The sequence below is a fragment of the Aspergillus chevalieri genome, chromosome 5, assembly GCF_016861735.1.
Source record: "Aspergillus chevalieri M1 DNA, chromosome 5, nearly complete sequence".
NCBI lineage: Eukaryota > Fungi > Ascomycota > Eurotiomycetes > Eurotiales > Aspergillaceae > Aspergillus > Aspergillus chevalieri.
In genome coordinates this window covers 3,338,115-3,358,480 of record NC_057366.1, presented here as the reverse complement: position 1 = coordinate 3,358,480, position 20,366 = coordinate 3,338,115, and the positions used below count along the sequence as shown (strand labels likewise).

At 50.6% G+C, this 20,366-nt stretch overlaps 7 protein-coding genes across 7 annotated transcripts; 3 read left to right on the top strand and 4 right to left on the bottom strand.

Moving 5' to 3' along the window:
* Positions 1 to 280: 280 nt before the first annotated feature.
* EDC3 (mRNA decapping enhancer EDC3) lies at positions 281 to 2,423 on the top strand (the record flags this gene model as incomplete). Its single annotated transcript, XM_043280969.1, has 3 exons — positions 281 to 395; positions 461 to 2,116; positions 2,176 to 2,423. 3 exons carry the CDS (start codon positions 281 to 283, stop codon positions 2,421 to 2,423), a joined length of 2,019 nt encoding a protein of 672 aa, XP_043138495.1.
* A 2,103-nt stretch (positions 2,424 to 4,526) lies between these two features.
* On the bottom strand, positions 4,527 to 6,051 carry PEP1 (pepsin-like aspartic protease; the record flags this gene model as incomplete). The annotated part of the gene is made up of 4 exons (XM_043280968.1): positions 4,527 to 5,041; positions 5,092 to 5,340; positions 5,398 to 5,675; positions 5,726 to 6,051. 4 exons carry the CDS (start codon positions 6,049 to 6,051, stop codon positions 4,527 to 4,529), a joined length of 1,368 nt encoding a protein of 455 aa, XP_043138494.1.
* A 1,231-nt stretch (positions 6,052 to 7,282) lies between these two features.
* Positions 7,283 to 9,579, bottom strand: ACHE_51169S (uncharacterized protein; the record flags this gene model as incomplete). The annotated part of the gene is made up of 2 exons (XM_043280967.1): positions 7,283 to 8,806; positions 8,863 to 9,579. 2 exons carry the CDS (start codon positions 9,577 to 9,579, stop codon positions 7,283 to 7,285), a joined length of 2,241 nt encoding a protein of 746 aa, XP_043138493.1.
* A 212-nt stretch (positions 9,580 to 9,791) lies between these two features.
* On the top strand, positions 9,792 to 11,153 carry ACHE_51168A (uncharacterized protein; the record flags this gene model as incomplete). Its single annotated transcript, XM_043280966.1, has 1 exon — positions 9,792 to 11,153. The coding sequence occupies one exon, from the start codon at positions 9,792 to 9,794 to the stop codon at positions 11,151 to 11,153; it is 1,362 nt and encodes a 453-aa protein (XP_043138492.1).
* A 593-nt stretch (positions 11,154 to 11,746) lies between these two features.
* Positions 11,747 to 14,491, top strand: ACHE_51167A (uncharacterized protein; the record flags this gene model as incomplete). Its single annotated transcript, XM_043280965.1, has 1 exon — positions 11,747 to 14,491. The coding sequence occupies one exon, from the start codon at positions 11,747 to 11,749 to the stop codon at positions 14,489 to 14,491; it is 2,745 nt and encodes a 914-aa protein (XP_043138491.1).
* Positions 14,492 to 15,368: 877 nt separating this feature from the next.
* On the bottom strand, positions 15,369 to 16,523 carry ACHE_51166S (sodium:calcium antiporter; the record flags this gene model as incomplete). The annotated part of the gene is made up of 2 exons (XM_043280962.1): positions 15,369 to 16,280; positions 16,341 to 16,523. The coding sequence occupies 2 exons, from the start codon at positions 16,521 to 16,523 to the stop codon at positions 15,369 to 15,371; spliced, it is 1,095 nt and encodes a 364-aa protein (XP_043138490.1).
* A 268-nt stretch (positions 16,524 to 16,791) lies between these two features.
* ACHE_51165S (Zn(II)2Cys6 transcription factor domain-containing protein) lies at positions 16,792 to 20,050 on the bottom strand (the record flags this gene model as incomplete). Its single annotated transcript, XM_043280961.1, has 3 exons — positions 16,792 to 17,855; positions 17,907 to 19,835; positions 19,906 to 20,050. The coding sequence occupies 3 exons, from the start codon at positions 20,048 to 20,050 to the stop codon at positions 16,792 to 16,794; spliced, it is 3,138 nt and encodes a 1,045-aa protein (XP_043138489.1).
* Positions 20,051 to 20,366: the final 316 nt, after the last annotated feature.

The following is a 20,366-nucleotide window of genomic DNA, read 5'->3' as shown; positions in this document are numbered from 1 at the left end:
GCATGATGGAAAAGGCGTTATATCTCAAGATAATCATATGCTATAGACGAACTTCAACTTCTCCATGTCTTTCTACTATGCACTTCCTAATCGATCGCAGCCCCACGCACGATAAGCGATAAGATATTGCGCACGTGATTTTTGCGGTCCAAGCTGACGATTCCGGCAGTCACTCTTTGCGACGATCTCTGGCGGTTTTTGCTCCCCCAATTCTTTGCCACGGTTTCTGCTGAACACTTGATCTGTGTCTCGTTGTTCCTATGCGGAATTTTTTTGCACCATGGCAACCGAGTTTATCGGATACAACGTCCTTGTGACTCTTAAAACGCCACCAAATGCGACGGTCCAAGGGCAAGTGGCTAATGTCATCGGTCAGCGTCTGATCCTCCAAAATGGTATGTGAGGTCGTTATGGCCCTTGAATTTACTACGGCATTCATCTGATACGAAAACGAAACCAGTGACGCTTTCGTGGACCGGTCAGTTTCTACCGACGTTCTCTCTCGACGCGCCCGACATAGCAGATTTATCTCTTGGGCCGTCAAAAAGCTCCGCACCGCCAGCTCAATATGCACCTCCACCAAGCGAGACCCCCAAAGCCCCCCAGACTCAGCCCTTCGTCGACCCGGCCATTCTAAGCTTCTCGAAGCCTCCCGCGACCCAACCTGGCAATATTGAACCGGGCGGACCCGTCCCTCCCACGGTCCCGAGCTCACAGCAGGTCTACCCGCCGCAGCAACAAATTCGCCCGGGGAATGTGAACCTTACCGCTGCGCTTTCAGAGCCCTTCAGTAATCTTGAACTTGACACGGGCAATCGGACGACCGCAGCGTACAGCGCGACACAGGAAAATGAATTGGACGGATCTGCTCCCATTGAGACAAGGAACCGCGGAGGTAATAAGGGAAAACCTCGAGTGGACGGCGGCGCTACCTCGAATACGAACCCCAGGTCCAAGGGCTGGCGTCAGACGGCGTTTGTTGAGCCTGCGGAGCCGCAATCGCGCAAAGAGAAAGCTGCACAACTTAATGGACGACGGCGCAAGAAGAAGGGTCGACAGGCTTATGTCGACGATCCCAATGGCTGGGCCACGGAGGATCCGACCGACATTCAAGAAATGGGAGAATTTGACTTCCAGAGCAACTTGTCGAAATTCGATAAGAGACGGGTGTTTGAAGAGATCAGGAATGATGATACTACCGCGGACGAAGAACGATTGGTGAGCTTCAACAGGAAGACTCCCAAGCCGGGAACCAATGGCGGAAAGAACCTGCACTGGACCGAAAATGTACTGGATAGTCCCCAGGAAAGCGAGGCCGGTGATACCGAGCAAGAAGTCAGCGATACCAAGCTGAGCAGTGGCACATATTCCGGATCGAGACTCGGTCCGACTCGAAAGAGCAGTGCGATACTGGGTCAACCTCTAGTACCCCAGCAGGTCAATTCCCTTAGCCGCAATCAACTCAGCACATCTCGCACCACGAGTCCCATGTCGGGCAAGAATTCCATCTCAGCATCTCAAGTGAATGTTCCAGGTGGATCCGGGGCGTCTTTGCGGCTTACCACCACTAATCGAAGTTGTCCTACTGTGAACCCATTGCAGGCTTTCGAGGTTGAGCAGATTGCCGTTGCAGAACTTGGCCTAACAGAGGACATGATTACGGAGAATGCTGGGAGATGTATTGCGGAGGCTGCTGTTGGCTTATTGCCTAACGATTCTGCTGCCCCGACAATGCTGGTCCTTGCGGGAAACCACAAAACTGGAGCTCGTGCTATCTCCGCAGCCCGCCATCTTCGCAATCGAGGTCATCGCGTAACCGCATGCATGTTGGGTCTACAGCTAGAAGGCGAACTACTGGAAAGTTGCCGTAAGCAGCTGGACGTGTTCAAGAAGGTTGGCGGTCGAGTATTGCGTTGGGAAGAACTATCGGCGCGGCTGTCGAGTAACGACTTTGAGCCTGATTTGGTTCTTGATGCCTTGTTTGGCATGCACATTGCTTTTGAAGACCTTCGCACCGATCAGCAGACCACGGCTTTTGAAATGATTTCGTGGGCTAACCGAAGCAATGTCGACATGCTGTCTGTCGATATCCCATCAGGCTTCTCTGCTGCCAGTGGTAAGTTATTCCCGGTAGCTATGTCATTCTTTGGGAAAAGACTAATATCATATCTACAGGTGAGGTGACTCTACTTGAAACTAGTCGACTATGCATCAACTCCAAATCGGTCGTTTGCCTAGCCGCACCTAAAACGGGTGTGATGAATGCCTTGCTCTCCGGAGAAGGACAATCGTGGAATATCTCCGTCGCAGACATCGGAATACCGCAGGTCGTATGGAGGAAATACGGAACACGCCGTCGCCATGGTATTGATTTTGGAAATCGCTGGGTGGTGCCCCTTCGCTATCAGCCACCTGTCGTCTAGGTCTGATGAATTTACATGCCTGTTTTGAGTATTTTTGAATTTCTGGTTGTATATTCCACTTCTTGATTCCCACGTCCGCTTGTTTCTATGAATGATGTCCATAAAAGCATTCCTGTATTTTGTATTGTGTATATTAGCCAGTTTTATTCCATAACTTACTATGAATTGATGATTAAGAAACGGCTTCAGCCCTTTTCAGCCTGCTTCTAGTAGGGGCCCAGTACTAATGAAGTGAATGACAACGACGTCAATGAAAAAGTGACATGGTTTCTTACATCATCTCTCGTTTCTTCCTACTTCATCACCTCACTCTCTCTTCTCCGTCCTCTATATCTCCTCGTGAGCCACCAAGTCTTGAAGATATAGTTCCAGTGTGGACACACAATGCCTGAGGTCGCGTTTCTGGCTATTGGAAATGATGACATCCAGCTTTCCCAACATGAAAACTGCAATATCAACCCCCATGCTCAAATACCAGCATCTCGGAGGACTCCAAAGCATGGATAGAAGCTTGATGCAAGCTCCGAGGTCGCACAGACTTCCATAAAAAGCAATTGAGAGTATAAAAGGGGGACACTAATAACTGGTAGAATAAGTCCGAAATGACTCTCCGAAAGGTCGATAATACAGGTGATAGAAGCGCTTTGGAAACCAGTTGCATGAACAACATACGAATGGACAATCCACGACCCTCATGGGAAAAGTCCTACGGGAGATTTTAACAATTGAACCATCCACATTGCTGCGATGCTGGCAGCTGGAGACTCACCCAGCAATAAGTGCCAAGCCGAGACGTCGCCGTGATGGATTCAAGCGCCACATGAGCCTTAGAGTATGACTATACGATGACTCGCAAAGCTGGAATTAGCGTGCATAATGGACCCCAATCTGCTGATCTAAAATGCTTTCGCCTAAGGATGAAGGTGTAGGTTCACAGGAACCAGAATGAAGGCGTCAAGACGTCCTTGGTAAGAATATTGGAAGCACGAACTAACGCGCACTCAAGCCAGAAGGGAATTACACTACCACCAACTGACCACATCGAAAGACATGTGCATGGATGTTGGCATTGTTGATGGGGGTACACTGGCAATCATGGATTTACACAAACAGCTTTACAGGGAAGTGCGACGCCACTTGGAGGACTGGGTTAGAGGGCACAGAATTACCTTTGATATCTGGGAGCACGGGGCTTCGCAGCGGGGCAATTCAGTCGTAAGTATGCGCTGCTTTCGAAATGATCGAGGGAAACCCTGACTCGCACATAAGCCGCCTTGAGCACGCCACAAACTCATACACATTGTTGAAAACAGCATGGAATGGAATTGAATTCCTGCATGAGGTAGGCTGGTAGTATAAAATGTGATTATCGTGTAAACAGTGCACTCGTTGATGATGTCGACAGGTGGTACGGTGCGATTCAAAACGCCCTACATACATTCGTTATATTCCTTGACAATTTACCTGGCGTGTCGTGACGTCTGTGCGTTGATTGGACTAGTCTTCATACTGAACACTTGAGACAAATTGGGATCTGAAATCCTCTTCATCAAATTTCTGACAACATTATGTCGTCCGCGTCTATGCACCGACAAATCCATCGTGCGAAGTCAAGTGAGCGAACAGATAGAGAACACAGTGAGACAGAAATACGACCGAATTGAATGTTGGTGAGATATTACAGTACCCAAAGTTTGTCAAATTTGTCCTCGTCTTCCACTTTGGGGTCAAGGCCAGAGTGTGGTAACTGTCTATTGACCGCTTTGATTCAAAGATTGCTAATGAAAGATGTGATCATGGTTCGGGCAGAGCCCTTGCCACTGAAACAGGTTGGAAGTGTAAATGCTCTTCAACTGGCCCCTCAGCCGTCACTTAGCAGCTGCTTACTGGGTATCTAGGTTCACATCACCAACATGCGCAGGCATGTGGGCATCTTGTAATACCAGATTCCCTGCTCTGCTTGAGATATCAAGATTGCGAGTATATCGATACATATCCATGCTTCTATGTCTAGAGACGATGTACACACCCAGCGCGTACACCACAGGGAACAGATATATCTATCTCTAAGCCCGTCGATACTCGTATAAAACAGAAAAGCAATTAAGCCTGAGGCGCAAACCCCAACCGCGGCTTCTCAGGGTCAAAAACAACATACTGACTCTTCAAAAATACATCCCCGAAGATCGAAAAGCTCATCCCAGAGTTACTCTGAATCCCACCAAAACAACTCGACCCTTCCTCATCAATGGCAGACATCTTGATGTGCTTGCCAGGTGTCACAGCTTTGTAGCTTCCGCTTCCACTGCTGCTAGTGCTCCTCTTGTTGGAGAAAATACCACTGCTGAAGCCACCACCAAAGATGCTCCCGAGGCCACCATCACCGTAGCCACCGCCGGAGCTGCCGCCAAGGCCGGGAGTGCTGCTACTGCTGGGACTGCTGCCGGTACTGCTGCCAGTGCCGGTGCTGCTGCTAATAACAGTGATGAAGTCCGGCAGTTCAGCGTCACAGGGGACGACGTAGCCACCAGCCGTTGTGCTCTTCTCAGCGCCGGAGACTTGCTTGTAGTATGCGTCGACGACTTCTTCGGGGAGCATGAGGAGGGTGGTGCCGGTGTCTGACGTGATCAGTATATGGTCAATTGTCAAGTATGCATGAGGTGCTTACCTGCAATCCCAGTCAGAGGGGTTGAGCTGGTGTCACCATCGCCGATGCCATAGCCCCCCGCTGTGAACATCCAGTATCCATCTGTGCTGTCGACTTCGGTATATGTGATCGAGCCGGTGTACTTGGACTTGTCGATGTACCCGAAGTCGTATGAGCCTGCCGCCTGGTGCTTGAGTGCTACAGCGAACACAGGTTCATCGAGGTCGTCCTTGACGGTGTCGAAGAAGGTTTTCTGGGCATGGGGTTTGACTATTCTATTGTAAGCCCCATTCGAGTCACAAGTAATAGAAGATTGGGGCATCTTACCAGTATTAAGAGAACTGAACGCCAACCCCATCAAGCCATCATTATTCTTATCGGCAACGAAAGATCGACTGATCTTCTTGGCAGCTTCGACTGCTTGACCGTGCGCTGTGACACCACCGACAGTAACGGTGTCTTTGTAGACGTCACCTGTCGCACCGCTTCCGTCACCATAGGAGATCTCCCAACTATATCCTTCCATCTTGGTCGCGTTGGAGGCTGGCTTGTAGACGCTGTGACCGCTTTGCGCGGTGGTGGATAGCTCGTTTGAAAACACCCATCTAGGCTTGTTAGCCGTTTCTAATGATACAGAGTAACAAGAAAGGCTTACAGATCGGCGGAACCCGTGTCGATATCCAAATTCAACGTCGTATCCCCAATCTTCACCGGTGTCAGATACTCCTTATCATCCTCCTCCGGCTTAGCGACAGCAGTGCCATTATCCGCAGCAGACTTGAGATCCGCAGGCACGCTCGCTCCGAATTTGGTGTATACACCTGCATATATCCCTGGAAGGTTGGCAGTTCGGGCTAGTCCTTTGGTCGTTGGCTTGATAAGTTGGTTGAGGGTGAAGCCTCGACGACGAGGCTGGGCCATAGGCACTGCCGACACAGTCGACAGGCCCGCGAGGAGTGTAATGGCTTCAAGGACGAGCATTTTGAAGAAATGGATCAAAAGCTCAGGCACCAGGCCAAGAAAAATTGAAAAATAAGTGAAGAAGAAGATAAGCGCCCAAGTCGGCGAATGGGAAGACAGAAAGACAAAGCAAGCGAGTACCCGACTCACTTCACGGCGGTTAGAGACAATGAAGTGAAGAGAGATTGAACCACGGGAGACAAGTTCCTTTATATCTTCATAAATCTCATACTCCGACACGGGGTCTTTATATTGTCGTTCCGCCAGACACTACCCCGGGAGCGGGAGTCGACCCTAACCTGCCGCGTAACAATGAATGCGATGCCCAGACCATTCACCTCGCACAACAGCTGTAAGCAGCATTCACTTTGCTTTTCTCCCTGTTCTTCCAATATTACGTTATTGGGGCGAATCAGCAGTGAAGAATTCCAATCCCACCTGCCATCCCCGACACTGCTACGCCCGGGCGCTGGGGGTACTGCAATGTGAACAGGGTCGAGTTGGTATACGATACAATGGGGACTCCATATCCATAGCGTTATGTGTTTAATCGAGTCTCCACCGGACACCTCCGGCTGGTCAGTACTGCTTATGCACATGTACCAACAAACAGTTGAAGATCGCCTATCCGCCGGATCGGATTGATTGACTGTAGATTGTCTGGTGTCAGGTTAATATTCGGCAGACAGCCAGGGGTGGCAATCTGACAAGCGAGCACCAATGGTATTGAGACCCCGACTGGATTCAAGAATGTGTGAAACGTTGTCGGGTTGGTTGGGTATTTGATTCCTAACCGATATTGCTTTTGTCGGTGCTTCCGATTGTGTTGACAGTTGATACACAGTAGAAAAAATCTCAAACAGCATCAATTACATTGTCCGGTGGGCACGTGCCAATGGCTGAAGATGAAACGTTGACAGCCTGGGGCGAATGAATCGATCAATCTGAAACGAGCTAACTACATGGCAGCCGTTTCGGATCGTCAATACAGCGGAATGTAGACTAGGTGCTACTATTGAACGGATATCTACTGAAGAACATCGTCTCGGTGCACAATTATTCTACGCATGATCGCACCTCCAACGCTTTATTTGTGTTGCTCTAAAAAAAGTCTGAAGAGTCACGTATCCATTCGCTCTCATAGTTACATTGGCAATAAGCCCCTTCCCTGGCTTTCATTGCCGAGCTTTGTAGTAGAATTTAGATCGGCATTCCAATATACTCCGGACACATAAGAATTTCTGCCTCGCTATTACTCTGAACATGAGGACGGTTCATGGACGTGAGCTTGCTTTGGCGGATTATCCTCGAAAGGTTCCTCTACCTCGTGTGGCTGTTTGTCTTGAACCGGGCCTGCGTCTGCATTGGCCTCGGTAGATGGTTGATCAATGGCGATATGCGGCGTTGCATTATGCTTACCACCAGAATTTTCGGTTTGAACCATCTGATCCACACCAATAACTTTGTTGCTGTCATGGATGTCTTTCACATCGGTGAGGGGTTGAGATTTGGAAGGGAGTAGATCAGAATTTCTCGATTCGCGGGGGTCGACTTCCGGCTTTAGAGGCTCTCTTCGGACCTTAGTACGACGGAAGGTCCTACTGGGAAAACTCTTTTCGGCTTCCTTTTCGTGATCGCCGTCGTCGTCAGAGTCATCATCGGAACCGGAGTCGCTGCTGGAGGGGATCGAAACTCGGAGCGGACGTCTGAATATGGCTGTCCCATTGACAAGAGAAGCAACATCATAGGGAAGCTTTCTTGAAAGGCGCGAAGCCTCGTCTTCCAGCTCCTCCTTATCTTTCCCCGCATAGATGGCAAAAGCCCGTTGTAGCATGATATAGCACCACTGGGTAAATCCATCTTGGTTTCGACGGGTGAGGCTCTGAGTAGGAGAGTTGATGAGGTGATATTCATTCAGCAAAGCTTCCAATGAGTGCGAGGATCCCATGTCTTGCAACAGATACATGGATAGACAGGTCTGTCGGTATGCAATTGAATTGCCCTCAATCTGTCTTTGCCGCTGCTTCAACTGTTCGAACAATTCCCGCGGATGTGAAGATCGACAAATCAACTCCTGCAGGCATAGGACTTCGCTTTGGAAGTCACCCATTGCTCGAGCTGTCCTGAGAGCTATCTGAACAAGCCTAGTATACTGTGGGCACGCATGAACCTCCGGCCAACCGGGGTTCTCGCAAGCTCTGGGGATGTAAATGGGCACCAAGCTTCTATAAACCGTAACGCCTGGGAATCGGGAAAAATGTTGCCGGATCACATCGCCTTCAAGACGACGGCTATGCTCTGCTTCCGCTAGGATCCAGCGAATATACGGTCGTGACTTGACCAGATCGGGACTTTTTGTTTCGATGGCGCTGACAACCTGACGAGCCCATTGGAGAATATGTCCGGTTGCTGACAAGCTATCAGGGTCCGTGAATGATTGCTTGGAGAAAGGAAACCCAGATAATGCCACTAGAACATCGAGTAGTGCCAAATAAGAAGATTCATCGTATGGCCCAGGAGTAAAGTCATCAATCATTTCCTGGAGTGAAGAATCGTCGCCGTACGCGCTCGCGAACATTCTGAGCCACGCGTCGTCAATGCTGACGTTGGCTATCTCTGCGATTAAGTCTTTCAACTCCCAGAAACGCTCTTGAGCGATCAAGGCCTTGGAAACTGGACGATAAGTTGACTTCACCACATGACGAATGTTTCTCCTCTTTCGCTGCTCGCCTTCACGCAACGCCCATATTCTCAGAAGTCGATTCAGGATTTGGACCTAAAGATGTTAAGTAAGGGAAAGTCAAGGAAAACACGCGGGACTTGTGCAAATACCTCAATGGAATCGACATTGCTTTCAACATTGAAGAGCGCTCTGGCTTCTCCAAGATAAGATCTATGTCTGATTTCTGGGTCCTCACCAAGAAGAGTCTCTGCTAATGCTTCATTGAGTTCAAAAAGTAATTGTTCAATGGCATTGAAATCACGTTTGGCCAGACGTCGACGGTACCCCAGTACCAGGTCAGAGAAACCGCGATAGTCACCCTGATCATAGAGCATGTCTGCGTGCTCAATGAGGACAGGGAGAGAGTATGCTGTACGCTCTGCCAGTTCGCGCTGAAACATCTCTCGAGCGGCGCCGAAGCGACCCAATCGTTTCAGCCGTGAGAACTCCTCCAGTTGGACCTCGAGGTCATCTTCGATGTCCATCTCGAAATGCACAGTGCAGTCTTTAGCGTTTTGAGGACTCAGCACAAGTTGATATCCTCCGACTGGAGGCTCGTGGCCACTTTCTTTCTTCTCTTCTGTGCTACGGCTTGCTGGATGTCTTCGATCATATAATGCGCGAGAGGTGCTGGTGCGATTAACCTGAGGTTGATGGCCGCGCAAAACGACTTCACTGTTTCTGTCGCTTCTTCTGGGATGTCGACCGCGTAGGCGATCCAGGTGCTCTTCGAACGTGGCACCATCATCATCCCGACCACGGTTTCTGGTGCGTTCAGGTTGAGGCTCCGACTCTACATCGGAGCTTAAGAGAAATCCAATAGGCATGATGCTTCAAGTAATGATTGAAGATACTAATACACGCACAGGCTTCGTTTGAATGGTGATGCAGGTGGTAACTGATCGGCATGATTGTGGACATTTGGCAAACTCATCCGCAAGGCTGATTTTGGGGCCGAGCTCATTCCCACACAAGGAACCACTTTTAAGGCCTAGAGTATCGCACACATGAAGAGCGTACGGAGAACTTTTTGACAACAATGGAACCAGAGTCATTATCTCAACAAATAAGGCCACGCTTCGCACGAAAATATGGTCGCTCATACCATCACTTCGGACAGCTTTCCTCTGCAAGCTTGGGCAGTCGCAATCTGGGGAAAGTAAGGGTGGATTGTAGATTCCGTCTGTCTGAATCCCAATGGGGAGTGCTGAATCAATCCACTCCGGCGGGGGTTTTATACGTCGACCTCAATTTCGACCAGCCCCAAGATTGTCGGCTCAAGTCTGCCACCGTGCTAATGACGCTTGATAAGGAAAAGCCCGTTTCCACAGCTACACCCCTCAACCGCGATACACTCCAGTTGACCGACTACTATGGCCCGAAGCATCTCAGCGGCGAACCAACGACCTTGCCCAGGAGGCGAGTTTACCAATTTATGCCGGAGGTGAATGCCATGGGATGCAGCGGCGGTGGGGTCGGTGTTAATAGCGAGAAAACAACAAACGAGGTCCGGCGATGGATGTTCACCGGCCAATTGATGCCGGGCAAAGCCCCGAACAATGCGGTCGCATATCGTACGCTGAAGTGGGAGTTGACCGAGAATGATCTCGACTCGCAATCATTTCACAATAACGTAATTCGGACAGGTTTCGCATTCGAGCATGACCGTGAAGCCTTTCGGATACGCGTCGAAATACAAGGCAAATTGCAGAAGCGAACTCATCAGCTGAAAGAATCATGGAAGGATAAAACCCGACATTTCAAGTTTCCTCCAGAAGCGGACCGGGATCAGGGGTCTGCGATCACTTTGGTCGATGTTCGACAAACGAGACAGTTTCAGCGCAACATTGATAATTTGGCAATGGGTCTACCGCATGAGATGGTCAGGCGGAACCAGCTCGAGGTTCCTGTGGAGGTTCCGAATTCCATGCCGTCGTTGTTTCAGGAGCTGCCTTCTGCTTTCCATCCGTCTGACATTCAGTCACCGACCTCAATTAAGAGTGGTGTTAGTGAGCATCTGGAAGGTCCATCGGCCCAAGACCTCATATCCGCGACTCGGATCATCGGCAGTGAGAGCCAACAAACCGAGTCCAGTATTTCTTCCCCGCCTTCATCATCCACAACATTGGTAAATGGTCAAGAAGGCCTGACGACAACTACATCGTCACCTTCAGCCCAATCAAAAGCAGCTGCGACAGCAGCATCAGCAAGCGATCAACCTGTTGAGCCGGACTCCCGTCCACCGTCCCTATCACCTTTCCTATTCATCCTTCGCATGCTTGAAGCGATGATTGTCGGTCTCATTCTGCGGTTGGAGCCGGCATCCTCCAGGAGTCTGTTGGATAAAAGCGATGTTAAGCAGAATGTTGCTCCGCAGGGGAATCAAAAGGGGAGTCGATGATGTTGCGGGCACCTGCGTACACATCTATATTTTGTTTGCCGATATGCTGCTATCATATCCCTGTTAGAATAACGGGTTATCAAGCCCGATAGATTCTCTCCCATTTAGAATTTAGCTTATGATTTCAATGCTGAAACTATGACACCGCAACAAGCCCGAGCGTTAAGACTCCAACGGCTCTGGTGAGTCTTGATTAGCTACAGTGAACAATACCATAGCTGGACTGAGAAAATGCCGGCCTAATGATTGAGTTTTACCCTGAATATCAAACAGTTCACCAACCCGTCTGCGTCACATGACGAGACAGGACATCTTCCTAATTGAGACGCCCTGCTGTAGTGCTACCATGATCCCACCGTACCTGCAACTTCAGCTTCTTCTATTTTCTATCGAATTCATTCCACTTCTTTCCTCTCCTTTCGTGACTCACTTGGGGCTGCGACTCTACATCTGTGAGTCAAGGGAATACGAGACACGATTACTTAAACCTTCTCATTTACTTCCCTTAGCAAACAACTGGATTCTCCTCTACTACTTCCTCAATTTTCCTAGTATACTCTTTTTTTTTTTTTTTTTGGGTGAAAATAACGACAATGGCATCCACAGACTCCGCCCTCCTATCCCAAACCATACTCTCTTTAACGGAAAGCAAGATCCGTGAGCTGGAGAAGCAGCGGAATGCCTACGAGGCCCGCAAGACAGACATCCTCCAGAACTCCAAACGCAGCCCTGACATCCACGAGCGAATCCATCTGCTCCTATCTGCCGTCGACGAGCTCCAGCCCGAATTGACACAAGATCCTGCAGTCACCAACATCCGACGCTATCTGCAGCAAGCGCAATATGACTCCTCTATCCCAAAAGAGAAATTAGAGGGGTTTGAGAAGTGTCTCGTTGAGAAGCTGAATATGCGAAGTGCAAAGCTAGCTATGGCGGATTTATACTCGAGATTATTAATGGAGTGGGTGGACCCCCCAGTCCCATCTGATAAGAAAGCCAATGCAGATGTCAACGTCGATATCGATGAGAGCTCCCCGTCTATCGGGGAACTTGATTTGTTGGCGGATGAGCGACAAAAGCAGGGATTGAAGAAGCTGTGCGATACATTCGAGGCCGCTGTTTTCACTCCGGTGGACACGAACGAGGGGGACATCCATGCGTTTTTGAACAAGCTCTTCCCAGGCGAAAAGGGCGCAAAATCTCTGGGGGATCTGCGCAAGGAGATCCGCAAAGAGACTACCGAGCAGTGGGAGCAAGACGAGCCGTTCAATGTGACAACCTTGTCAGCGTGTATCCGGGGCTTGGCGATGGAGGATCTCCTTAGCGAGGAGCGGCAAGTGATGCTCAAGTCGTTTCTGAGCAACGAGTTGGCTCTGAATGAGATCGCAGACGTGCTGAATTTTCGATATGCCGATTTGAAGAATTGGGGCTGGCATGCGGGCGAAGGCGGGATCCCCGTGCTGCCACGGCCGCAGTGGAACGGAAGATATCGGATCTGGATGGACGAGGATGTGCTACAGACGATATTTGTTCAGTATATTGGCGTCAAGCTGTGCAATCGTCTCAAGAAGGTCTTGCGGTGGTTTGTGGAAACTTCTGACTTGTGGAGGTGGTCTACGAGACCGCAAATGACCGAGCGCGAAGGGCTGCGGAGGGAGTACTACTTGGGCTCGAGACGACTATCGGGGGGAGTAACGGGTCAGCGGAGATCCGAGTTTATCAATACCTATTTTCTGTCTCGACTGCCCGCGACGCAGGAGACATTGATCGAACGGGGCGGGGCCTACGACGACGACGACGACGACGACGATGGCGACGATGGCGACGACGACGATAGCGACGACGACGATGACGAGACATCTCCCAGGGAAGACGAGAGAAACATCAAGCAGAAGCTCTTGAGAAAGCTTGCTACCGAAACCCTTCTTCATCGTCAACTGTACGGAGGAGCCGCCGTTGTCCAGTCAGATTTGAAATGGTACGGAACCTGTCTTTCACATAGCACCATTTTCGCCGTGATGCGGTTCATGGGATTCTCAGAAGACTGGGTCAGTTTCTTCAAAAAGTACCTCGAGTCGCCTCTGAACATGGATCAGGCGTCAGAGAACCGAGAGCAGAAAGGACCTCGAACCCGCAGATGTGGTGTCCCGGTGGCTCATGCATCTGAGAAGTTCCTCGGTGAGCTGGTCCTGTTCTTCATGGACTTTGCCGTCAACCGTGAAACTGGCATGCTTCTGTACCGTCAACACGATGACCTATGGCTCTGTGGCGAGCCAGCCCCGTGTGCTCATGCTTGGGAGGTGATACAGGAGTATGCTCAAGTGACCGGCCTAACGTTCAACCACGAGAAAACGGGTTCTGTCTACCTCTCGAATGCCAAAGATCCCGATATTGCGTCTCGACTGCCGCGAGGACCAGTGAAGTTTGGGTTTCTGAAGCTGGACGGCGAGTCGGGCGACTGGGTCATCGACCAAACCCAAGTAGACGCACATGTGCAACAGCTGCAGATGCAGCTGAAAAACTGCAATAATGTGGCTATCTCGTGGATTCGCACATGGAACAGTTGCATCGGTCGTTTCTTCAAGAGCACATTTGGCCTGCCGGCGAACTGCTTCGGAGGACCCCACGTGGACTCAATCCTGGCCTCGTACGAGAAGATGAATAAGACTCTCTTCATGGATACTGATGCACCCACAGTCACCGATCACTTACGCCAAATGATCCGCTCCCGCTTCGAGATCTCGAACATTGATACCATCCCCGACGCATTCTTCTTCCTGCCCGAAAAACTCGGTGGTCTCGCGCTGCGCAACCCATTCATTGCCATCCTGTTGATCCGTGACGGCATACAATTCAAACCAACAAAGTTCCTGGATGACTTCAAGAAACACGAGTTCGAGCGGTACGTGTCAGACCAGAAGGACTTCAACAATGAGTCCGACCGAACCCTTAACTACCGCCTTCAGGATGTAAATGAGGCTGGCAAGCCACCCATCATTTCCCAGTCCGAGCAACGCACTTTCATGTCCTTCGACGAGTGGAGCAAGTTCCGTGAGAGCACGAGCTACGATCTCTGCCACTGCTACAAGCAGCTGCTGGGCGTTCCGCGAGAGCACAGGGTGAAGTTGACGCAGGCAACAGAGGCAGCCCTGACGCATGCGCGGAGGGTGGTTGATCTTGGACATTTGGATGAGGAGGAAAAGTGGATCTTGCAGTTGTATTCTGAGGATCTGACCAGAGACTTTGGGGGGTTGAGTATTGTAGATAAGAAGTTTTTGCCGTTGGGGTTGTTGGCGATGATTCGAGAAAAGAGGGTTAAGTGGCAGATGGTTCTTTAGTGCAGCCATCTTGGTTTATCGTCACTGGACGGTAGTTTCTCGGAAGAGTCCCGTATGCCGATACCTACATCGGGGGAGTGTTCTCATTGAATCCTTCCAATATCTATATAGTTAGTCAAATGAGCTCAGATGTTTCGCAAGCATTATGCCATGATCATGGTCGATTAATAGCCTATAGAATAGCCAAGGTCTGCGGGGAGAAAGCGATGGACATAAAAGACCTTTCGTATTTTCCCAACATCTAATAACCCGATAGCCATTAGTTGTCTCCATCCGATGAGTATTCTCAGTTATCATCGATTTAGGACATCACTTGATCAGCACCGTGTTCATCTCGTCTATCAATATTCAGAAATATGCATGTAAAGAGAGAACCCATCAGCGATGAGGTGTCGCTGAGCTTGCGACTGATGTACTTGCTCGCCTGGGCGATTTCTTTCCTGGAGGCGTCCAGAGAGACATGGTTTGAGTCGGTGATGACCTTGCTCACAGGCACCGTGGGCCTGAGGGGAATAGGTTCCAATTCGTTGGCCACAGATATGGCGTTGCATTGCCCCTTCCAAATGGGATTGCAAGCTGACTGCCAACCTACTGCACTAGACAACGCTTTACAAAAGTGCAAGATTTTCAATTTGGCTCGAAGGTCCATGATGTGTGATTAGCCAGCATCATTTTCTTCTTTGAAGCAGTTTCTCGGAACAGGTGGTAGCTGAACTGTACATTTTTCATGCAGTAATGAGGCTTTTAGACAGGGCAATTATTGCATGTGTGAGTCATGCACCTTGTGACTTGCCGGCTACATGAGAGGCTGTTGCTAAGTGTCGCTAATATAAGCAGGTGCTCTAGTCTTGTGTTTCCGATATTTATCCTCAACAGGTTAGTGTACGACTGTGAACTCAAGGACCAAAAACACGATATACGCAGCCAGAAGCACCAGACCAGCAATCCAACTTGGTCCAAGAAAGACGACCGCTCCAAAACATAACGCGGACATCCAGACGATCACCAGGTCAAAAAGGGCGAATGTATCCGCCTCGTCGACGTGAACTCCCGCAACGGCAACAACACCAACGCAGAGCGTCAGCAGGAATATGTTGCTCCCTGCTGTGGTCGCAACAACAATGCCTCCTTGCCCACGAGAGCCGCTAAGCACAGAAATTAATTTCTCTGGGAGGGTTGTAGCAAAGGCAATCACTGTAAGGCCAAAGACGGTCCCTGACAGCTGAAGGGAATCCGCTATAGCACCTGCACTATGGGCGATAATATATCCAGATAAAGAGAGAGCAAGCAGACCAAAGAAGAGTTGGAAGACATGTCGATAAAGTGGCTGTGGAAGTTTTTCGTCCTCACCCTCCTGTTGCGGGTTCGCACCCCCCAGGAGAGGTGAGCACTCTGAAGCTGACGTCCAGCCGCCCCGACCTATTGGTCGTTCCTCACCAGAAGTGGGAACTTGGTCGTCGCTATCACTGTCCGACATCTGGGGCGGTTCGGTAACACCCTTATAAATGGCATAACCAATAGAGATAACGTAGAGGGCGAAAATGGCGATGAGAAACCCACCAGTGACTTGGCTTAGTTGGTTAAAAAAAGCCAAGGCCACGAACAGAGTGGTAACGGAAAGCAGGAGCGCCGAATATATCTTTGCGCTACCATCGAATTCCATTCCGCCAGGATGGCATAGGAGACCCAGCGAAAACGCACCGAGGATATTAGAAATCGCAGATCCCATAACATTGCCCAGGGCTAGTGGGCTGCGGTGTTGTAGGATTGCTGCAATAACTACAGCTAGCTTGCGGCATTTTATCAGTATCAATATCAAGGAGTAAAGGGGACGAGTATCGTATAGTACCTCTTCGTACTCAGCTCCAGCTGTCAAGAGAGCAATCAAAGTCGGCGAAATGCCTAGCCGCCGTCCCACGATAACAGTGTGGTCAAGGAACTTGTCTGCCCCATAGTCAAGGACGAAGACCCCAGCAATCAACGTTGCTATGTTGAAAGAAAGGCTATCCAAATCCATGAAGTGGGTGTCCATATATTTAGTTAGGCATGTAAAGTTATTTATGATGAAGGGACATGAGTGCTACTGGAGTGAGAGTTTTTCTAGCGGACGAAAGTCTTTTGACCTTTGGCCAGTCACATGATCATAACCGACTTTGCAGCCGCTGGAGATGTAGAATGTCCATTGGACCTGCCGTGTGAATATAATACGTACTGTTACATCCATATCAGGACAAATAAAGACAAAAAATACACAACAATAAAGAAGAAAGCCAAACGCCTTATTCCCGCCACCCAATAAATCACGACTGCATCAAATGCGACGTCCCTCCCAACCCATCCCCTCCCGAATCAACACCAACACCGTCTCCATTCCCATCATGCTGCTCATTAAGCAGCACCTCCAACATATCAAACTCTCCCAGCATCGGCCCTGTCCCACCCAATCCCTGATCGACGACCGTGGTCGAGCTATTGAAGAACTGATCCAGTGGTAGGGCGAACCAATCTGGCAGCGCGCCTGCGTTTGCGTTTGCATTTGCATTCGCGTTGGTATTGTCGTGCATAGAGTGAGAGGGAACGTTATTCGAGTCGTCTAAATCGCCAGAGGCGGCGTCGTAGTAGTTATAGTAGACTGATGGAGGCGGGGGCATAAAGGAGACGTTGATGTTTGAGGAGTTGATAGGTTGCGCCGGGATACCGGCTAGCGGGTCGTGGAGGGAGGACATGGTTGTGTTTGGACCGGTGGTGGCGCTGGAGTCCATGAAGTTCAGGTTTGCGGAGGGCCAGGCATTGCTGGAACCTTCTCTGCGGCTGCGTGACGGTGATTGATGGCGGGAGATAGGTGCTGAGGGACGTTCTTGGCTTTGGCTCTGGCTGCCTTCGCCATCGCCGGCGCGGTCTAAGGGTGCGAAACGGAGGAAACGCGTGCGAATGCTTGTCGTGAGGAGTTCTAGGAGTCGCGAGATAGCGTGGTTTAGGTGGACGTCGTCGACGACGCAGGTTCGCATTGCTTCGACAACGCGGTCTTGGAGGTCCAGGGATACGCGCACGTCATCCTCTTTTGCACCGAGGGTGAATGTCTTGAGGATGAAGATCATGCCGGAGAGGATTCGGAAGCAGGTTCGCACGGGTGTGTGTTTGAGATGGTCCCCTGGTACGAGTCCGTCTAGGACGATTTGTAGAATCCGACGTGAGGCGTCCACGACTTCTTGGATGTATTGCTCGTTCACGCGGTAGAGTTCCATTAAGACCCCGAACCATGCATTACCAGTTGGAAGACCTTTCTGGTTCTGTGCAGCTTCGTTCGACATTGTTGTCCAGCGATCTACCACAGCTTGGAGGGCCAACGAATTTACATACACACCTGAACTGGTTAGCATATCACATCATCAACTGCAAGGTGTTGGCAACTCACGAGTATACTCATACTCAATCATCAGAATTTGCCGCATCGCAGGAGCAAGCTTAATCGTATCGATATTATGCCTCCACTCCCTGAAAAACGGCTGGAACCGATCAATCTGATCACGATACCGCCCGCTACGAATCAACTCCGAGGTCTGCTCATTCGATGCGAACAATAGCTGATTCGCCTGATACATGATCTTCGAAATCCCGATCCAAGAATCTTGCATCCGGTCGACGTTCGTATCGCACCCATTCGCATCTGCTGGCGAAGTTGGCTGGATGTCGTTAGCCCATTGCGGGAGTGGAAGCATGGACGGAATTCCTAAACGGCCGCTGCTCTGCGAGACGTAGACGAGGATGAGACGGCGCAGGCGTCGCTTTCGGGTCTGTTCTATTGGTGATTCATTAGCGATTTTGGATTCGCTTTTCTGGTCAAAGACCCCCAGTTCGAAGGCTAGGGCTTGTGCTGTGCTTAGGAGCATCCAGGACATCCGGTCTGAGCGCCAGGCGGGCTCTAGCCATGTTTGGAATGCAAGTCGTCCTTCGCCGGCGTTGCTAGTTGCGGTTCGGTTGATGGGGTCGCCGTCGTTCTCCATCTCAGACCGACTGTGCGCCTGAGCATCCAGGTCTAAGAGCGCATTCTCATCATCACCAGGCGGGAAGTGTAGGTTCCTCGGGTGCCAATCCGTAAGCAACAACAGAGCTTCCACAGTCCCCAGAGACCTCAGGTTCCCCTTCTGATTCATCTTTGACACGGAACTGAAATCGAATGCCCGGGGCCCGCTGCCAATGCCATGTCCACCAAACTTCTCCTGGCCCCAGAAAAGACGCTCGATCATACCGCGAAGATATGACCAAAGTCGGTCGTGAATGTAAAAGGAGCGCGTGTATGACCCATCCCCCTTTGGCTTCATATGCCGCGAGGCTGTAGTAAGGATCGTAACTGCCAATACAGGCTCATCAGTGAGTAGCGTACGATGGGTCGAAGGTTGCGAGAAGTCCGGAACGACGATTGGACTCAGCGGAGCGAGATGTTCATAGTAGTATGCCACATAAGCCATCGCCTCTTCAACCGTAAGCCACCCAGCACGAACGAAACGTAACCGCGACCACGCCTTGACAGCGTCCACAAACCCCGGATCCTGGAACGTGCCTGCACCCTCAGCCTGCCCACGACTACCAGACATCTGCCCATCCACAGGACCAGAAGAAACAGGTTGATAGTAGTTCCCCATGGACATAGCCCCAGCCCGTGGTGTCCTCGAGAACGACCCTCCTGCACTTCGCGGTGTACCACCCTGAGTCATTGGCGATATGGGCGAGCTGAACGACGAGGCAGATGGTCGAGCAGCATAGCGGTTCTCCATACTCTGGCGGTTCAGATCCTCAGTCCTTCCCGCTGCTTCAGACAACAGGTGTAGCGCATCGTGGCTGTTACTGATAGCAGGTGACAACAATTCAACAGCAGTACGATTCATCATAGGCGGCCCTCCCTCAAGACCATAACTCGCTCCAGTACCTCGCTCCCCGATCGGATAGACAGGCGGACAGAGATGGTTCCTTGTGTCTTGGAGATGCCGCGCAGTCGCGGTCGCCGTAGCAGTCGCAGCTGGCTGACTGGGCGCATTGACTTGGGGATATCTCTGACTAGCCGTTGTGGTAGAAGGCCCCTCAGACCACTTCTGCGGAGAACGATCGGGCTCTGCATCGAACGATGTGGGCTGCTGCTGTTCGACTTGCGGGAATGGCGAGACATTCCTCGAGGACGAATCATCTGCCGTATCCCCGACCATCATTCGTTTATCCCGACGGAGCACTCCGTCCACGTTCTCGTCTACCTCGGAGGGTTTGCGCTTGCGCCGGGTGGCAGAGAACTCGCATCGTTTGCTTTCGCGACGACATCGTACGCAGGGTGGAGGGCGGGGGTTATCGACGCCTGTAGTTGCGATAGATAATTAGCGATGCTCACAATGGCTAAGAAAAAAGTAAAGAAAAAAAAAACATACTTCCCAGATCACATTTCACCTTGCGCCTGCGGCACGGATCGCAGGCCTGGTACCCCCGGCGATGCTGCGAAGGAGGAGGCGACGGGGATTTCGGAGGATGACTTCCGTTCTGTGAGTACAGGCTGGCGCTAGAACCAGGAGCCATGATGGCATCTCCTGGTGTATAGGATAAAAAAGGTGGTGATAGGAAGTGCTGCAAAATAGCCGATGCAAAGCGAAGGTCCCCGGCAAAAAGCGGTGGGTCTCTAGGGTCTTTATAAATTGCGGAGCCCCAACTTTCACCTCTAGAAGCACCGATGTATTTTTTTTTTTTTCAATTCTTTGCTGAGTGAGATGAGATGCTTCTAAGAGAAGAATAGCTGGGGATGGCAGCTGGGGTTGGACACTCACTCTCGTATGTGCTTTGTCCTTCCTTTCTGGTCAGCGATGCGGGGTAGAAAAAAATAAGAGAATTACAAGAA